We start from the raw sequence: 19,582 nt of genomic DNA, 5'->3' as shown, positions 1-19,582 counted from the left end.
TTAGTAATGACAGAGAGAAACTTGATTTATTGTCATATAAAATATTACATATCTGATGTGGATTTATAATTACCATGTATCACTTATGTGGCGGTTTCAGTACATTTAATGCTCGGTTTTAATTTTTTTTAAATCCAATACTGAAAATGGTCTTTAAAACTTTGGAGACAAGGTGAATTTTGTTCATTGGAATGTTAATAAAGAAAAAGTACTGAAAAAATAGAGTTGGCAAAATTTATAAAGTAGATTACATTTGCTGCCTGACTAATATCAAAGCTTCATATTAGCTCTTACTATAACACTAGTACTTACTATGTAAGGTTTTCAAAATGTATAAGAAACCTTATCACCATGAGACAGTTTTGATTGTGAGATTCGGTTGGTCTCAATTGAGAGCCACAGGAGGCTCAATTGTAGGCCACAGGAGATCACTGAAGCCCACAATGTAAAGTGGATGTTGGTCATATAGGTTTCATATACATTTACTACAGTATTCAATAGTATGAAACATTAAAGCTGTACAGTTTGTGGAATGCAGTAATGAGTGCCACATCACAATTGTAGCATAAAAAATTCCTTTGATCTGAAGTGTCAAAGTGTTACATTGCATTTTATAGCACCCCCACACAAAATTACACATGTAATTACAACATACAGAGGAGACACATGAATACCAAACACTTTTCACAACAATAATGTAAGAATTGTACAATAATGACTGTAATATAACTGCTATGCAAATGTTTTCCAGTGGCCCGCCATAGTAGCAAGTCTCACATGACGGCATGTATATTCATCCAAACACAATGGGAGTAACGAGTACGTATGATGACAACAAGTTGGTATGACTCCATTTGTAGAATCCAGATGAGTGGGTGTGGCTCCAGTATGTCTAAACAGTTAACAAACATTCCTGTTATAAATACGTGCTACAGTTGCAATATAATAGTATAGTATTTAAATGCAATAATACATAGTCTCCATTGCATCACTATCAAACGACACTAAGTGGAGGATATTGTTGCATCTCTAGTATGTACACTCTATCAGTACAACCTGTCTTAATGGCCACTAGTATAGAAAGACAACCACTCTTGAAAAGCCAATTCCAATTGAGAATTTATACACTGTTACCTGCTGAATGAGTGAAGGTGGCAATAAACAAGTTCCACCGTAATTTATACACGTGATCTGATCCTGTATATTCTGTCAGTGGATGAGATCCACTTGGCCAGGACAAAATGTGACTCAAGTGCCCTGGATGATCCATACTCAACCAACTATGACCCAGTGGCACAATGGAACTGACTATTTATAGAGAATACAATTATATTTATTTCTAAGATGTGTGGATGTGTGGACACATTACAACACATTACAACACATTACATGTACATACAAGACATGCTACATACTGTTTTAGCATTTCAAGTCACCACATTATACACGTACCAGTCAACAATGCTTCATAGTGCCCATCAGTAAACCTGAAGAAAAGTTACGAAAAATAAAAATTCACATAAGTACAATGAAACCTCATTAATATGGCAGGCTGTGGGACCAAAAAATTTGGCCTGAATAACAAGGTGGCCTTATTAATGAGTTCATAAGTAATGCTTAGCTATATTTGGGACCTACTAGAGGTGGCCAATATAATGAGGTGGTCTTATTAAAGAGGTGGCCACTAAGTGAGGTTTCACTGTACATATAGTTCACAATATTGTGAACAATATTAATGGTTAACAATATACACTGAAACCTGCAGGTCACTTCTAGTGGAAGATTGCTCTCTACACAAAATGACACATTCAGAGATTGTATTTAGATGGATGATACAGTAACGCATTGTGACTTCAATACTCGTGATGTGTCACTGCTAGGCAGCAACCATATACACGGCACTGCCACATCGCACTTGCTCGCACACACAATTTTGCTAAAGGTTTAACAAATTGATAATTAAGGGGTGTGGCAACTAGCTGTTTCGCTCGCAAGACTGTGTGGCAGCTGTTTCCCTTCTGTACAAGTGGCCACCAAGACAGGTCCACTGTGGATGAAAGCCAGGCATTAGATATTTGGTATTTCATGAGTTGAAGACATTCCAGGGCTTCTGGTAGTCTCAAATCTCACCACAGTTTAACTCAGGCAGTGTTGTGGTCACCACTAAACTACTGGAATGCTGTGTTATGTTCATCTTATGCTTGGCTACTATATTGTAGAACTGAAATGGATACTCTGAAAAATATATCCTATGGATAATGACTTCATCACTTTCTTCATCAGGAGCTTATAAGGACCAATAGTGAAACTTTTTATACTTGGGGCTGACAGTCAACTGCCTATGTCTGAAGCAGTGCTTTTGGTGCTCTAACAGATTGGCTGCCCCCTTGCTGCCAGCACTCACTGTCTCATACGCTGTCATACACTAAATCCATCTCTATAGCCAGCATGCTTCTTACCTTTTTTTAAGGCCGCATAATGCAGCCACCTCTTTAAAAGGCAAGGTCAGAAAATTTTGTCCCTACGGCCTGAATAATGACCAGTTTTCACTGTTTAGTGATCATGGGGGATTATTTATTAAGATACTAAGATATACAAATGCTACAACCTCTAAATATAGCAGTAAATTTTTTACCCTGGTCCAATGTCTCGTAATAATCGTGACTTCGTGAGAGAGTCTACTGTGACAAATACATGTTTATCATGATATGTGCTAATCGCCTTTTTACAATTAAGTTTTACAACACAAATACATGTATAGTTAAACTCACCAATTGTGACTAAATCCCTTCAACATGAAAAGACAAGTAATGAGACAACCTTGGAGACAACAGCCACACAAGCCTATTCTGGTGCATTTATTTAGTAGTAATATAAATTTTAAAGGCGTTTATTTACAACAGGACATAATTACGCGCCCCTCTACTGTCTCTGTACATACTTGCCTTTTCTTTACTACTCTCATTTCATTTCACAAGATCTCTTGGCAAGGGCGTAGCTACTTCACTTGAATTAGTCAATGCTTGAAGTAGATCGAGATACTCTAATAGAACAGTCACATTTCTACAAGTGCCATATTTTTATATTGTAAAGTCTGTAAGTAGCTAGTAATTTAAACTATACAATCCGATGCTAAGCAGAAGTTGTAACTATGCTAAATATTGATTGTTGTGTTACAGCTGTTTTGTGACTGCTCTAATAGAGTATCTTGATCGTTTCAATGCAGTACAAGATGAAAGGCAAAGTGTTGTTAAGGGTTTACTAGTTAAAATGGGTGTTAGTTGGCTGCAGTTGCATGCCACTAACAGGGCCGTCCAGAGAAATTAGAGGGCCCAGGGAAAAGAGTTAAAGAAGGGCCCAGGGGCAAGGAAGGGTCTAGATCCTGACTGCTCTATTAAAGTATATCGATCTTTCTTTAAACAGGTATTCAAGGGGCCCTTTTCGGGCTGGGGCAGGGGGCAAAATACCCCAGTTACCCCCCTCATGTGGGTGGCTCTGGCCACTAAAATTACAGTTATATTTTAATATTCTGTCACTGTAATCTGGGGTTTCTGTCAAAACCATGGAAACTCACCTACTGTTATCAACAGTGCATTGCTTATTCTAACAAAAAGTATTGAAATCCCATCCTAAAACAGCTTATAGCTGTAAAAGAAGTGCGCATCCAAGTAAAGCAGAGTTAACTGCGACAAAAGGTAATGATATCATAATGCGGCCATGTGCGAGGTGTGCAAGTTGTAAAATTAATATTAGCTAATCAGATAATACAATGTTATTGTTAAAGTGTTAATGAGAACTATGTGATGCTGCTAGTTTTTAAGTGTGTGAGCATCTTCATAAATGCCACATAAATTTAATTCTCAATAAAGCAATGTGTATAGATTCTCTGATAGTAATAAAATAGTTTGAGTTTGGCCACCTTTCCTGTATACAGCAATGCTACGAACAAAGGAAAGGTGGCCAAACTCAAACTATTTATTACTATCAGAGAATCTATACACATTGCTTTATTGAGAATTAAATTTATGTGGCATTTATGAAGATGCTCACACACTTAAAAACTAGTCTGGCGGCGCCCGCCCATTCGCATGGAGTAAGGGTCTGGTATCCTTAGTATCACCGAGTTGTACCGGATTACCAAAAACTGGTGCAACCAATCAAATCGTAGAAAACATAATCAGTGCATTTTTCAATGTTGACGTAAAAGATCAGTCACCATGAGTATTATTAACGATATTGAATCTGAAGCGAGCTTGTTAGGTTATCGTAGAGTGAAGGATGAACAGCTGCGAGTGGTTAGTTACCAATGTGGTAAGCGGGAAAGACGTATTCGCTGTGCTACACTGTGAAAAAAGAGGGATATAAGATGGTATTTCCAGTGGCTTATTGAATACAAAAAAGCTTGATATAACCTGTATTATACTAGCAATCCCACATAAGGCTTTAGTTAATGTGTTAAACATACTGAAACCATACATGTGATGGTATAGTGTGGGCATTATATCAGATATAAGCTATTTCAAGTATTGTGGTAATTAAACTGAAACCATACATGCAATAGTATAGTATGCATTATACTAAAGTATAAGATGAGTATAATACAGGATTTATATTAAGGCTTATTTGTATTCAATAAGCCACTGGAAATACCATCTTATATCCCACCTTTTTCACAGTGCTACCAACTGGTTATCGCAAAAGCCTTTGTTTTGCTCTATTACCCGGCGTGTTTAACCGTTTGATGGGAGTACCGATGTCCATTGTGGTTGTACTGAGTCCGTTGATCGCCATCATGAAAGATCAGGTTAGACTAAAAGTTTTAACTCACTGCATGGGTAGAACAGGCATGGCACGCAGCCATTTTTTATGTTGATTTGCATACCAGTTTCGTATACCCCCATACAGTTAGTATTGCAAGTGCTTTGTTCTGTACTGTATACAAAAATGTTGTATATATGTGTAATGACACAAATGTTATTGTTGTAACACTCAATTTTCATCGATAAAATGATCGTCTTTCCTTTGTTATACAGGTTACACGTTTCTCTTCACAAGGAGTTCCAGCAGCCTTCATATCAGGAGACCAAGATGATGGGGATGTTATTCAGGGAGTGATTGATGGCCACTATAGGATCGTGTTTTTTACACCCGAGATATTACTGTTAACCAGACGATGGCGAGGGCTATTGTCGTCTCCTGTATATGCAGAGCACTTGCGTGTCTTGGTCATAGATGAGGCACACACAGTTAAAAAGTGGGGTGAAACTTTTCGTCAGACAATGCTGCGTATTCATGAAGTACGATCTTTGGTGCCATGGCGCATCAGTACGCATGCTAGCTCTGACTGCCACTGCTACTACAGCCGTTCGGGAAGATGTCAGCAAGATTTTGGGAATGAGGAACCCTTTAATTGTGGCAGTGTCACCTTGCAAACCTAATAATGATTTATTATGTTAGAAAAAGTGACAGTATAGAAGAGGCATTTTTCACAATGGCTGATAAACTATGTAGGTTTAGATGCAGGTTCCCTAGAACGATAATTTATTGCCAAAAACATAGTTACTGTGGCAAGTTATATCGATACTTTAAAAAGGTGATGTGTAATGAGTTCAATGAACCTTTGGATGCACCTGATCTACCACAATTTAGACTTGTGGGTATGTTCCACAGCTGTACTTATCCATGGATAAAAGACACCATACTGAAGATGTTTTGTGCACCATCATGTCTCCGAGTAGTCATAGCAACTGTGGCATTTGGAATGGGTGTGGATTGTCAAGATGTAACACAAGTAATCCACTTGGGACCACCATAGAGCACTGACTCTTACATACAGGAAACAGGACGTTCAGGAAGAAGTGGCTCGTTGTCACTTGCACTGTTAATGCAAGTCAAGGGAATGACAATCCACGACATGGATACAAGCATAAAGCAGTATATGGTTAACACTGACCAGTGTCGACGCCAAATTCTTTTTGAAGCCTACGAAGGGTATAGCTACAATGCAAGTACTCCATGCACATGCTGTGACGTATGTGTCAAAACTTGTCGTTGTACACATTGTGAAACTGTCAATGAATTATTTTGTGTTTAATGCACTCTAAATGTACCTTCTTTATGTGATCTTTCAACCACTTCTTGACTTTTTCTAGGCTGTAAGCGTAGGATGCATCTTGGCTTAGGAAAGGTTTTGTGTGTTCTGCCATCAATAAATTCAAAAACTTGATGTGTCTTCAGTTCTTTTATTATAGTGTTCAATTCCCTTTTACAAGAGGGTGGACGATGAACTTCACTAGTATTATCCAAATGATTATCTTTATCAAACTGGGAAAGCATATTATGCAGAGTCCCCAGAGCTTTTGAAGATCTAACTATCGCCTCTTCAGTTTTATTTGCACCAATACCTTTGATTATGTCCTTCAAAAGCCGGTTAAGATGTTCTTGGTGCAAATCTAAAGGAATGTTTCGTCCCCTAATTCCGTGGGTGTTGACAAATCGACACCACAATAGCTGTTCAGCTTGGAGAGGAGGCAAATCAAAATAGTACTGACATAACATGTTGAATGCTTCATAACAATAGTTTTTTCTTCCAGAGTTTCTGAACACAGGGAGCAAGTAACGCCAGCATTCTAGAACTCTCTCACCATCCCCCTCTTTAATAGCATCTTTAAAATTCAAATAAAAACATCCAATACTAATAAAATGCCTGGTGTAATCATACACATAATCACTAGTATTGGTTGGTGTTGGTGGGTTAAGTGAAAAGTCAACATATTCAGCAACAAACAATTTGCTAACTTCCATCAAAACTTCCTTTCTTTCTTCATCAGTTTTAGTCCATAGCAACTCAGGGGATGCAATTATGGCACTATCTGGTTCGCTATCAATACTGGACATGTGCAACAAATGCAGAGCTCCTTGTATTACGTAAGCAGTTCTCACAATTTCTAAAAAATCATCTACTGCATTAAAATTGGACTTTGGATTCTTCGGGACATTTTTGTAATTAATCAGATTTTTTAACTGATACAGGGTACCATGTTCTCCTGCAGACTGCTCTTTATAAAAATACTTCCATATAACCTGCAAATTTACATAACATATAGCATTATAATTCATGTTAGCAAGCTTACTTCAGCCAACACAACTCTGGCATGCCAATCCTCGACCACAGGGATCAGACCTTCCATTCTTTTGGACACTGAACAACCATCAGCCATTGCTACTTGAGATCCACGTGCTCGAGCAACAGTCAATTGGTCTCCACCAAAGAGAATTGGGTGGCACTCAGTTTTCACAACTTGTACTACATCACTGATGCTTGGCACCAACACATCTGCTGTGTGCTCAACAATTGGCACATACTGGTGCATATGGTTAACAATTTTGATCATCTCATCGCCTTTGTTTTCGTTAAGTAATAAAACACCCAATGGCACCTGCAAGACACATAGTATTGTAGTACTGTATGTCCAAGTTGAGCTGAGTTCCCAAATACACAACTCATTGATGGATTTACACAAGTTCTTGAAATTTGGCTTAATTGCAGTACTGATAGACCCACCAAAACTATTTCAATTGCAGTACTGATAGACCCATTAAAATTATTTCAATTTTTTCCACTCCAAAACGAGACAACATTATTTCTGAACAATACATTTTAGCCATGTATTTCTTAAGCCAGTAAAGTCCATAGTCTGTTACGACCCTTTCCTCAACTTATGACGGAACTAAACTGTACATGCCTGCTTTTGGCACTATTATTGTCACCACTATTCCATTTTTTTCATTTTTAGCTGCTTTCTCAAGGCTCAGCTCAACATGTACATACTTACACACTATAGCATAATTATAGACAATTATTATACTGCTTACCACTTCTGATTTCAAACCCATCTCCTCATAATGTTTGTGGTCCTTGTGCCATGTAGCAACATCAGCTACAGCAAACTTAAAGAATGGTATGTTTGCTGCTAGAATGCGTGACACAATCACAGAAAAATCTGAGAGCAATGTATGATTAGTATTAGTGTTGGGTAATAACTCCTTAGCTATTTTTGATGAGTTGTTATGGCACAATTGTTTTGGGACTGCCTCCAACTCACTAAAATCGATCCTGTCACAGACTGCTAAAAACTGGAAATAGTGGAGCGACTGATTGTGAAGATGTGCACCAGCACGCATATACCTACTCTTAATAGAAATGTCTATGTTGTCCCCCATAAGTTTGTAATTGTTGATGGGATTGACAGTTCTTTCATCAACGGTGGCAGCATCAGGAACCTCAAAAATCAGAACCGTATCATCATTGGTGGGATCCCTAGAAATTGTTTCTTCATTTCTGGTAGCAGTGCAAATGGGATCCGTAGAAATCAGAGCTGTTTCATCATCCCTGGTTGTAGCGCTACTGCAAATGTGATCCGTAGAAATCAGAACTGTTTCATCACCCCTGGTAGTAGTAGTGCTACTGAAAACGAGATCCGTAGAAATCAGAACTGTTTCATCACCCCTGGTAGTAGTGCTACTGCAAATGGGATCCGTAGAAATCAGAACTGTTTCATCACCCCTGGTAGTAGTAGTGCTACTGAAAATGAGATCCGCAGAAATCAGAACTGTTTCATCACCCCTGGTAGTAGTGCTACTGCAAATGGGATCCGTAGAAATCAGAACTGTTTCGAACTCTTCATTAGTAAATGGAGAACATAAAGATTCATCAATTGCCAATTCTGGTGCGTCATCTTGTGAACCAACTGAAATATCATCAAAGTCACACACTTCGTTATCAGTTAAAATAGAATATGTTAGTCCTTCTTCTGATTGGTCTGAATCACAGTCTGATTCATCAGAACTACTGGAGAACACACATGTTCCAGGCATATCACACATTTCTGCAATGGCATCCACCTAAAGAAACAATGATATGAATGACACCATAATTATATAAAAGTGAAGATTTAGCCAATTGTTAAACAGTTTATGATATTGTGGCTATTCCAATTGAATTTGCCCTACTAAGGCATACAGAAATACTTGGGTCACGTAACAATATAATTGTTGAGGCTTATGCAAACTACCATACATACTTCTTGTTGGTCTTCTAATGTGGTAGCCAAAGCTTTTCTCCACTTCAGTACTTGATTATCAAAATCCTCTCCTAATGATTTGACCAGTGTTACTGTCACTTGGTGAGACAAACAAAGATTGAGCCTTTGTAGACGTTGAAATACCTGTTGAATTATAGCAGACTAGCTAAAGCAAACAAGTCACTAGAATACCTGTTTGCTAGCATGACCACTGTAAAGAATTAGGGAGATGATTCTTTGCACCAAACTCATTTTGAAGTATCTGTGTTTAGTGATGATAGCTATACACATACCAATCACTGCATTGGTATTGATCCTCTGGCCCTTGGTGCTTGTACAAACTTTCAAAATGTACAATAAAACTGGGGCTTTCGATTCCAATTCTGACATCAGTTGATCCCAGGAAAACTGGTTCAGAGCCTCATTGGTTTTCTGGTACAGCTATTACTTTCTTTAGTAGAACATAAGGCTTTCAACTCGGATTTAATCAGTCTGGCTAACTGCTCCAAAAGCAACCTTCTGGTAATTGTGTCTTTTATGCACTCCTGGGCAATAACGTTTCTACAGCCTCTTCCTACAGCCTTACCAATCCTTTTCCGTCGTGGTGTAAGATAGTAAGACTTTGGCCGTTTTTTGTATTTCACACCAACCTTTAAAAATAACAACACATGCATGTATAGCACTTTCAAAGTTCATACTGTACTTGCTACATATAAATAAGTATACAATTCAAAGTACCCCGATATCATTAACACAATTATAATGTGCAACCCACAAACCATCACAGCTGGAGACTCTCCACATTCACTAGCAACTCCAACTGGTTTTAAACAAAGCCTTTTGGGCACTGGGGAACTGAGTGGACTGCAAGAAGGTGTGTTCTGACAGTTCCCATTGTCACATGTACATGGCACTTCGTTATCTTGAGCTTCCATGTTCTCTATTAAACACAAACTACCGCTGTTCTGCACAATATCTAAAGCTTTTGAAAGAGGCCCTTTCAACTTCTTTATTAAGTTCACACATCTGTTAAAAGTGCTAAAACATTTTCTGCACATTTTGCCATTGTGCTTGTACACCAAGTCCAAAATCATGAGTTCTTCATGAAATAAACCACGATTCTCCAGCTCCTCACTACAAAGGTCAGACCACAATGGAACGACAACACGAGACTTCTCTGTCTGTAACAAGCGGTTTCCATTCGCGGAGGAAATATCGATACCACAGGCTAAGCAATAGACTTCCGTTACCGCCATTTTTCTTACGTAATTTACATAAATTAAAATTCCACCAGAACAACTCGGTGATACTAAGCATACCAGACCCTTACTCCATGCGAAGGGGCGGGCGCCGCCAGACTACTTAAAAACTAGCAGCATCACATAGTTCTCATTAACACTTTAACAATAACATTGTATTATCTGATTAGCTAATATTAATTTTACAACTTGCACACCTCACACATGGCCGCATTATGATATCATTACTTTTTGTCGCAGTTAACTCTGCTTTACTTGGACGCGCACTTTTTTACACTCGGCTATAAGCTGGTTTTGGATGGGATTATAGTATACAGCTAAAACCAGCTATGCATGGAGCTTAATACATATGAGTAATTACATACAGTTTTTCTATTCTGTGAATGCTATCCCACTAGGGACCTGTAGGAAGGCCTACACCCCATTCACACTAGCCCAGTAGCACGGTTCGGAACGGTACGGCTCGACAAAAAGTGCAATGTGAACACCGTCCGTACCGGGCCCAACCAAACTGAGCCAGCCCAGCACGGTACGGTACGATTATTACTCACCAGACGCACAAAATAATTATTTTATAAACTCGACATGCAATGAAGAAGGGCTCAGGAACACTGTTCGACACGAGGTTCAGCACGAAAGAAACCCTAACGACAGTTATGAACTATTTGTCGTCGTGGCAGTTACTATTTCACTCACCTCGATTCGCGGCATGATTTCTGCAGTCACAGTTTCAGCTACATGGCCGCCTATCTAGTTGAAATGAAAGAATTCCAGCACAAGAGGCTTGAAGGGCAAGAGCTGCATCCAGTTTTAGTAAGTAAACTAAATAATATTTAATTGTGCGCTTATGGAAACCAGATGACTTATGAGCAAGACTGCATAGTGTGAACAGAGGCAATACTAGGGGCTATCGTTTTGTTCACCCAAGTTGAGTCCATAAGCGCCTCATAAAATAATTACGTATATATGAGTCAGCATTATAAAGCGATTTCGTGACATCATGGACGAGAGAAGCATGAACAGAAGCAGTAAACTGTCTAATAAGCTGAGTTGATTGCCATTGTTTGAGGTACAATGTGTGCATTTGTATTACCAAGTACTATGTTTTTCCTGTTTCTTGTCTACCCCTGAGAATAGTATATGAACAGAACATGGCTTACAATTCAGCCTTAAGTGATCAACATTAGGGCTTGGAAAATGTTAGGTACAACATAGTGTACTGCCATTAGGCCATGCAGGTAAACTTTCTCAACCATGGTATGGGTCCATGGATTCTATGTGGGAGGGAGGTCATTTTATATATGTACACTCGGCTGCAGGTTCGAGGCTACCTAGGTCCAGTCATGAATTTTTTCTCCTTTCTGCAACTTTTCAAACACACCTTATGTAGTTAATGTCTTTGTCTTTGAGCAGGCTGTAGGACCAGGTGTCCTACAGACCTTCAGCACTTGTGTTGTGAAGCTTTAATAAAAAATAAATAAAAACACCTATCGATGCTAACCCCATACTGCCCATACAGGCAGCTAGGATGGTGATCAAGTGGGGATTTAACAAAGCAAATGTTACCTGCTGGAATATTGCTGCTACCTGTAAACTCATTGTAATTAGATACAAAATAGAAAATTTATTGCAGTGGCCTACACCTGGCACTGCTGGCAGGATATTTTATTGGTAGCTAAATCCCGAATCTCACCTACCAAGCCTGTACTGGGGGTTATGGATGATAGGTGCGGTGTTCATTGTTCAACAAAATACTCACAAACCACTGCAAAAGCAGGTTATCCACTATGCAGAAATTAGCAGATCAAAATACGTGTGCATATGATTAATAAAATTTGAGGCAGGAGGATGTAAGTAATGCAGTTAGGAATGAGAAACAATTAATCTGGCCTTAGAGTGTACATTGATTTTGGGGTCATGCAACTTACAGCTGAATGTGCTGTGCTGTCATGCTTTATTAGACTTGTGATTGAAGCTCTTGAAATGACTAAGGTTTACAAACTAAGTGTATATAGCAGTCTTGTAGTTAGAGAATGAGAAAGTCAACTAGGGTAGTAACCCACCCAGCTAAACTGGAGAACAAATACCAACTGTTCATGTCTTTGAAGGTCCAAGTAGGACTTCAGGTGCTCACACCTTCATCTGTGAGACATGCATGGTACAGCCTCCTGCAGATGACTAGTCCTGCCCCAGGAAGATCTGCTGGCGCTGACTCGAAGCACCTGAGTGGCACACAGGTGTCCCAGTGCTGGTTCACTGGGTGGGTGTGACTGCTAGTGGCAGCTAAAGGTTTTGCTTTGTGTGTGTGTGTATTGTGTACCTGTTAGTCTCGCATAACCAGACCAGTGTTTTAATGTAAAGGCTCCCAAGCTGAAAAGGGTTTGCTACAGGCATGGGTCTCAGTACACGAGTAAACTAGCTAATACTTCAGTACAAATTAGAAAGTACTGGCTTTATCTCAAATTTCCCAATGTATTTGTAAGTTTTTTGCTAAGTACATAAAGTACTTATAAGTATTTTAAGCACTTTAAAGTATTGTGTACTTTGTATGCATGTGTATACTAAGTAAGATTGGAAAACACTAGAAGAATTCATGAAGTTATATATTATACTTCTACAGCAAATGACATGTGAGTTATGGGTGCTAATTTACAGTGTGATAGGTTGTCGTCATAATTTCCATGTTAAAACAGCTCGCTTCAGCACATGGAGGAGTACAGGAAAAGTACTATATCTTATTTGTCAGTTCATGGTGAATAGATTAGTAGCTTGTTTTGGTCATGATTCCTGTAACTAATTTGCCATATTGTTGCTGTACAAATTATCAACTGTTCCAACTGTGTAGTGCTATAACTCAAAGACCACTCATCTTACAAGGCTGAAACTTTGACACTCACTCCTTTGTTACAAAAATGGAATTCGAGAAATGTGCAAAGCTTTTGCTCAGTCAGTTGCATTCAGCATGAAATGACAAATCCATACATGTGCTTGTTGCCATTTTGAGTGGTGTAATCAACACTTCACATTTCCTGCTGGGTGTTGTCACAATTTGCCTATTGGAAGTGTACCAGACCCTTTTAGCACGGGCACTTATAATCTCTAATTGATATGCCTTTGCACTGAAATAGTGGTGTGGCAGCAGGAGACTTTGTATGTGTGTCTCAGTAATAATCCATGCCAATAGCATCGCAAAAGAATGGTGCAATCTATGTACATGTCACACTTCTAGTGGTTTTTTTTTCGGCCACTATTGTGGTCAAATTAGTCTAGTGTGATTATATTCCTGCTGCAATTTTAATATCACTGCAAATGTATAAAGTGTTCCCAGTCATTTTCAGCTAAAAGATGATTTAGGAAATTAGGACAATACTGAGCATGACAGTTCAATTTATAAAGCGTCACTGCGTCATATGCATCAAGTTTCATACCACAAGTTGCTGCAGAGATTTATAGATGTATTCCACACATTATGGAATTTTTCATTTATTGACCAGTGAAATAAAGAATATGCTGGTGTGAATGCCAATCTAATGCAATAAATTATCTGTATTATCTATGCAACAGGTAAGGTTTATAACTAACGATTGGTTAGTAGGCACGTTTCAAAGTCAGTTTACAAACTACATATATAAAATTAATGTGTTTTGCTTCATGCATACTTACAAAATTCTTACTGATAAATGAGCTTGGCTCCAACCATGCAAAAACATCACACATCCCTAATAAGTGGGCGTAGCTCACAAAAGAAGTTGGCTTGCTGTTAGACTATAGACTACAACTCTTACGATAACAGTGCATTTATATAATTACATGGATTTTAATACCAATCAATTAGTGGGTGTGGCTCCATATGTATAAGCCTGCAGGCAGTAACTGTCACAAAGACAGAGCTGCCACTCCTATTTAAATATTATCAATACTAGAAAAACAATATAATATATTTATACAATTTTTGAAGTCCAGCTTCGTTAAATACATAATATCAGTCTTATCATAATTCTCAGCAGCAACCTACGTACATTGATTCATGCATACCTGCAGACTGCAATACACCTACAGCTACTGATAATTGCATGACTACATATGCCTATAGAACACCACTGCAACTCCAGCATACATAGTAGTGCGATTATATATTGCTACTGTATTTGCAAAATTAAGGTGTACCACGCTACTATTAAAGTGCAATGGTGATATCAGTAGTCATACTAGCTCCTACTTTTCATAACTACACGTGATATATGCATGTCTACGTGTATAAATATGTGAATGTGGCTACAGTGGAACCTCTTTTAATGGACCCTCCCTGTAAAGGACACTGTACATTTAACCTAGAAGTGATGATTGGCTTATTGTGAATGAGGCATTCAGTTGTTGGACAAACAGACTAACTGATACAATGCCTCATTAGCAGTAAACTATAGTAAGGCGATGGACCAGGGGAAAGACTGCCTGTCTGATTTACCTTTACATTATATGGGACACAGGCCTTTTTTTATCTTCTAAACCAATGCTGGCACTAGTAATCTGTTAGTCTGTGATTGTACCAGGAGCTTTATAATTACTGCTAGGTGCCTTTGTGTTTATAAACCCCTTGTACTAAGTGTTTACATAAAAGGTAGTCAGATTTTGGAGCTACGCATTCCCACATTGGTACATAATAACATAATATACTATAAGGGTTGACTCTTCTGAAGCTCTTTAATAAACTCTAATAAGTGACTGAATTTTGGAAATTCACCCATATGGGCGTGCATGAAATAATTAGAATTTTCATGTTTGATGGGTTGCTAATAAGAGGACACAGTTTTGAAAATATTTCAAGTATTTTATTGTAATTTAAGGTATTGAGAATGACTTAAAACTGTCAAGAATTAGATTTGTACTATACAGTTTGTGATTTGATCATTAAATATTTTAGGTGTCAAATGTGCCCATATGGGTGGTTTTCCAAAATTCGGTCATATTAAGCAGATGTATCTGTTTAGTTGCATAACCCCAAAATCAATGCACACGCACATGCAAGCTTGGTAATTGTTTCTCATTCCCACCTGCATTACTATTCATCCTCTCGCCTCAAATTCTATTAATGTGTGCACACATTTTGACCCGGAGAAGTCTGGCTTTACAGCACAGAAAAAAAAATATTTCCAGATAACTTTAAATAAGAAGGCTAATTTCTGCATAGTGGATAACCTGCTTTTGCAGTGGTTTGTGAGTATTTTGTTCAGCACACCTATCATCCATAACCCCCAGTACAGGCTTGGTAGGTGAGATTTGGGGGTTAGCTACCAACAAAATATCCTGCCAGGTGTGCACGTGGGCCACTGCAATAAATTTTCTATTTTGTATCTAATGACAATTGGTTTACAGGTAGCGGCAGTATTCCTGCAGATAACATTTGCTTTGTTAAATCCCCACTTGATCACCACCCTAGCTGCCTGTATGGGCAGTACAGGGTTAGCATCGATAGGTGTACATATATAAAATGACCTCCCTCCCATGCCATGGTTGAGAAACAAGTATCAAGTTTACCTGCATGGCCTAATGGCAGTACACTATGTTGTACCTAACAATTTCCAAGCCCTAATGTTGGTCACTTAAGGCTGAATTGTAAGCCATGTTCTGTTCATAATTATACTATTCCCAGGGGTAGCTAGACAAGAAACATAAAAAACATAGTACTTGGTAATACAAGTGCACACATTGTACCTCAAACAATGGCAGTCAACTCAGCTTATTAGACAGTTTACTGTTTCTGTTCATGCCTCTCTCTTCCATGATGTCACGACCCTGAAATCGCTATACGTAATTATTTTTATGAGGCGCTTATGGACTCAACTTGGGTGAACAAAACGTTAGCCAATACTAGGCCGTACCAAACCGAGTCGAACTGAACCGTGCTACCGTGCTAATGTGAACACAGTGTTAAATCCTGTGACTACAGGGAGTCAAAATTAGCAACATGAAAAAAATTTTATTTTTTTTTTTTGGATTAAACTGACATTTACTCAGACAACACTAATAGCACCTGTGTACTGAAAAATATTTAAGTACACAGGTGCTATTAGACAATATACACCTGTAGCTACAGACAACACATACACCTACCCTCAATTTTCTGTTAATATGGTGACAAGCATCTACATGTCACATATACTAGTTAAAGCACCACCATGAGTGCAATATGGAAAAAAATAGCATGAGGGTGTGGGCGAGAGACTAATGCATCATGAGGCAAAGCCGAGTGCTGTATTTGGCTCAAGAGCACACCAGAGTGCTATTATTTCATATTGCATGAGCATGGCAGTGCTTTAACTGGTTTAAAGTGCTTTCTGGTCATCTTTGTTTGGAGCATTTGTTTTGTAGACTCCAATTATCAGACAATCAGTAAATGTCTGTATAATACCAGTTTGGCCATAAAAAAACAGATAACATTACTTTTGGTTACACACGTGACCAACAGTGCTGTATTTTCCTTTCAGTGCTGTATGGAAGTTTGATCTTCACCAATGCAAGTGATTTAAATATAATGTTACCAACCGAGTAACAGTGGTATGGAATCCACAAAACCACTCATCTGGTATTATCACATTTACAATCAGTTTTTTTTTTTGTTTTGTTATTGTATCATACTTATTGTTAACATTAGCCATACTCAATACCTAGCTGCACCCAACCAATGCTTTGCTTGAACTGTTATATTAATGTGTGTGTAATTGGTGTTAGCTAATAAAAACTAACAACTAACAAAATTACTGAGGCTTTACTTCACTCAGTGTGTATGCTCGTGTGTAAGTCATTTTTCAACTGAGGGGGAGTACTGTATTACATGCACTAAAGTAGCAATAGTCCACATTACTGTAAAATGATGATATAGTCAACACATTTAACATACTACATGACACCTATTCCTAAATGACTGAGCTTACGTACCTTATAACTGTTTAGCTAGTGATTACATGTGAATGGATGTAAACGAAAATTAAGAGTGAGACTCGAACACTACATACAGCCCAGGCCTTTCAAATTTGTACAGCTGAGGAGATACAGTGATTGTTTGGTGATCACTTTTTAATGATGCGTAAAAATTTTTATGATCTCATGAAATAACTAAATTTGTTCTCTTATGTACCTAGTTACCGATATGTATCCACATTGTGTAGTACAAAACTACAAACATTATGAAAAAGTTGTGAATCGCCAAATTATAATGCTCATTCACAAACCCAAGATGGTGCTACATAGTTTAGAGATTAGCAACATATTCTTACTACACGTGCTATTTTCACTATGGTGTGTAGGTTCAATGATCATGGTGATGTGTATATGATAAGATAAAGACTCCAAACAGCAGAACACTTACAGGTGTATTTGAACTACGTACAAGTCTTCAAGGTGAATTACTTTACAGTATAGTTAGTTGTTTTTTATGAAGTAGTGTCTTGAAAAAATTGTTTCCAGTAAAGAATATATAGCAGCATGCACAGGCATGAATGCAGGTATGGTACTGTATCACAAAAATACTTCAATGATATAAAGTGCATTGGATACCTCCATGGGAGTACATGTACGTACATACCCAGCTACTGTACAAGGTGTACATGCACTAGGTGGTATAATTCAGTTTTAATGGTTACAAGTGAACTAAGTATATTGGTCCAAGGGGTATATGACTATATGTCAGGGTGATATTTATACATATATTGAAGCCACCGCCATACTAATAGCGAAAATAGTGTGAGATTGCAGTGTATGTACTACTGCAGTCACGTACGTGTGTGTCACTATGTATCGTGATGTCTTCCATAACATTGACGGTAAAGCTAGGTGCTTTTTGTTGTTTTTTGTTGTGTAAAATTTTTCTATGGTGATGTCTTTTGGGAAGAGGGAAATCATCATTTTATTGTTGTAAATAGTTTGTTTATTAGGATTCATCCCCTAGTGATTAATTTATTTAACAGTGTATAGATAAATAGCATTCATCTGTTGTTGTTCTGCTGGATCGCTAAAGGTCATCATGCCAGTTTACAAACAAGTCTGTGTGTTTGTATGTGGTAGTAGTAGTGGTTGAGAGTGAATGCTCCACTTGACATGTCTGCCACAGTCAATGGTAGCTATTGTGGGCTTGTTGTGACTGGCTTTATAAAGGAAAGGACAATCAGTCTGGGCACGTTGGGACCATAATAAGTGTCCTGGTAGATATACACTTTTGTATTCTGATTCCAGGAGTCTAAATGTATGTGTGCACTAATACAAATGGGACCATGGATGAAGTTGGGATTAATAAGTGTCTACATTTCAGGTTGTCCTTTTATGATTGAACTCCACTGTTACAGTTGTTTCAGTTTTTGTATGATTGCCTATTGTAAGGTCTACCTTTAACACTTACAGTTTTCAACCAGGTTTATATCTCACGTGCTGGCTCAAAAGTAATCTACAGAATATATACCTAGTTCTTGTACATATTTGCATGTCTCTGTCTGTCCTTATATTTTGAATTTTGAATATTACAGTAGGTACTGTACATGTATACTACCGTGTGGGCTGTCACTATTCAGTGAACTAGACTACTGGATTGACATATTTTTTGGTTTTGCACGTTCTATGTTTGATTTTACTGAGTCTTCCTAGTTAAGGCCTTTAGAGCATATGTGGCCTGATATGAGGTATCCATTTTGTATTTTTCTGCTGAATATTGTTCCAGTAACCAGTTACATGAGTTACAAGAATACATCTTATAATTGTGACCTGATTTTGGAAAATCAGTCCTAATGTCACATTTGACAGTTGAAGTATTTATGACCAAAACAAGCCACTATAAACTTTTGATTACCTTTAATCAAATTTGAATCATTAGACAATACCTTGAATTACAACAAATCCTGTGAAATCAGGTCACAATTAAAATGGATACATCTCTTAATCTTAAACTACATAATTATAATCTCATTTTCACATTTAATGAATTTTTGTACATGCATCATTCATTCCTTCATAACTCGATGATAATGTATCCCATTATTAATGCTAATATTAAGGCAATAAGTGAATAAACAGAATAACATGTAGATGCACAGGGTTACATATGGATAGACAGGGTAACAAGTGGATACACAGGGTTACATATGGATACACAGGGTTACATATGGATACACAGGGTAACATGAGGATACACAGGGTTACATATGGATACACAGGGTAACAAGTGGATACACAGGCTTACATATGGATACACAG

The 19,582-nt window shown here is 38.0% G+C and overlaps 2 protein-coding genes across 2 annotated transcripts in view; both read right to left on the bottom strand.

Annotated features, from left to right (window-relative positions):
* Positions 1–19,582, bottom strand: part of LOC136265473 (uncharacterized) — an 87,864-nt gene that overhangs the window by 51,264 nt on the left and 17,018 nt on the right. The window lies entirely within an intron of this gene.
* LOC136265162 (uncharacterized) lies at positions 523–9,496 on the bottom strand. The gene is made up of 7 exons (XM_066059986.1): positions 9,276–9,496; positions 9,084–9,227; positions 7,876–8,904; positions 7,134–7,439; positions 6,111–7,083; positions 1,453–1,487; positions 523–892 (listed from the first exon to the last, which is right to left on the bottom strand). Exons 1-6 carry the CDS (start codon positions 9,471–9,473, stop codon positions 1,456–1,458), a joined length of 2,682 nt encoding a protein of 893 aa, XP_065916058.1. The 5' UTR covers positions 9,474–9,496; the 3' UTR covers positions 523–892; positions 1,453–1,455.

Source organism: Dysidea avara, chromosome 1, assembly GCF_963678975.1.
Source record: "Dysidea avara chromosome 1, odDysAvar1.4, whole genome shotgun sequence".
NCBI classification, from domain to species: domain Eukaryota; kingdom Metazoa; phylum Porifera; class Demospongiae; order Dictyoceratida; family Dysideidae; genus Dysidea; species Dysidea avara.
The sequence above is the reverse complement of the archived record's forward strand: the minus strand, read 5'-3'. Positions and strand labels throughout refer to the sequence as shown.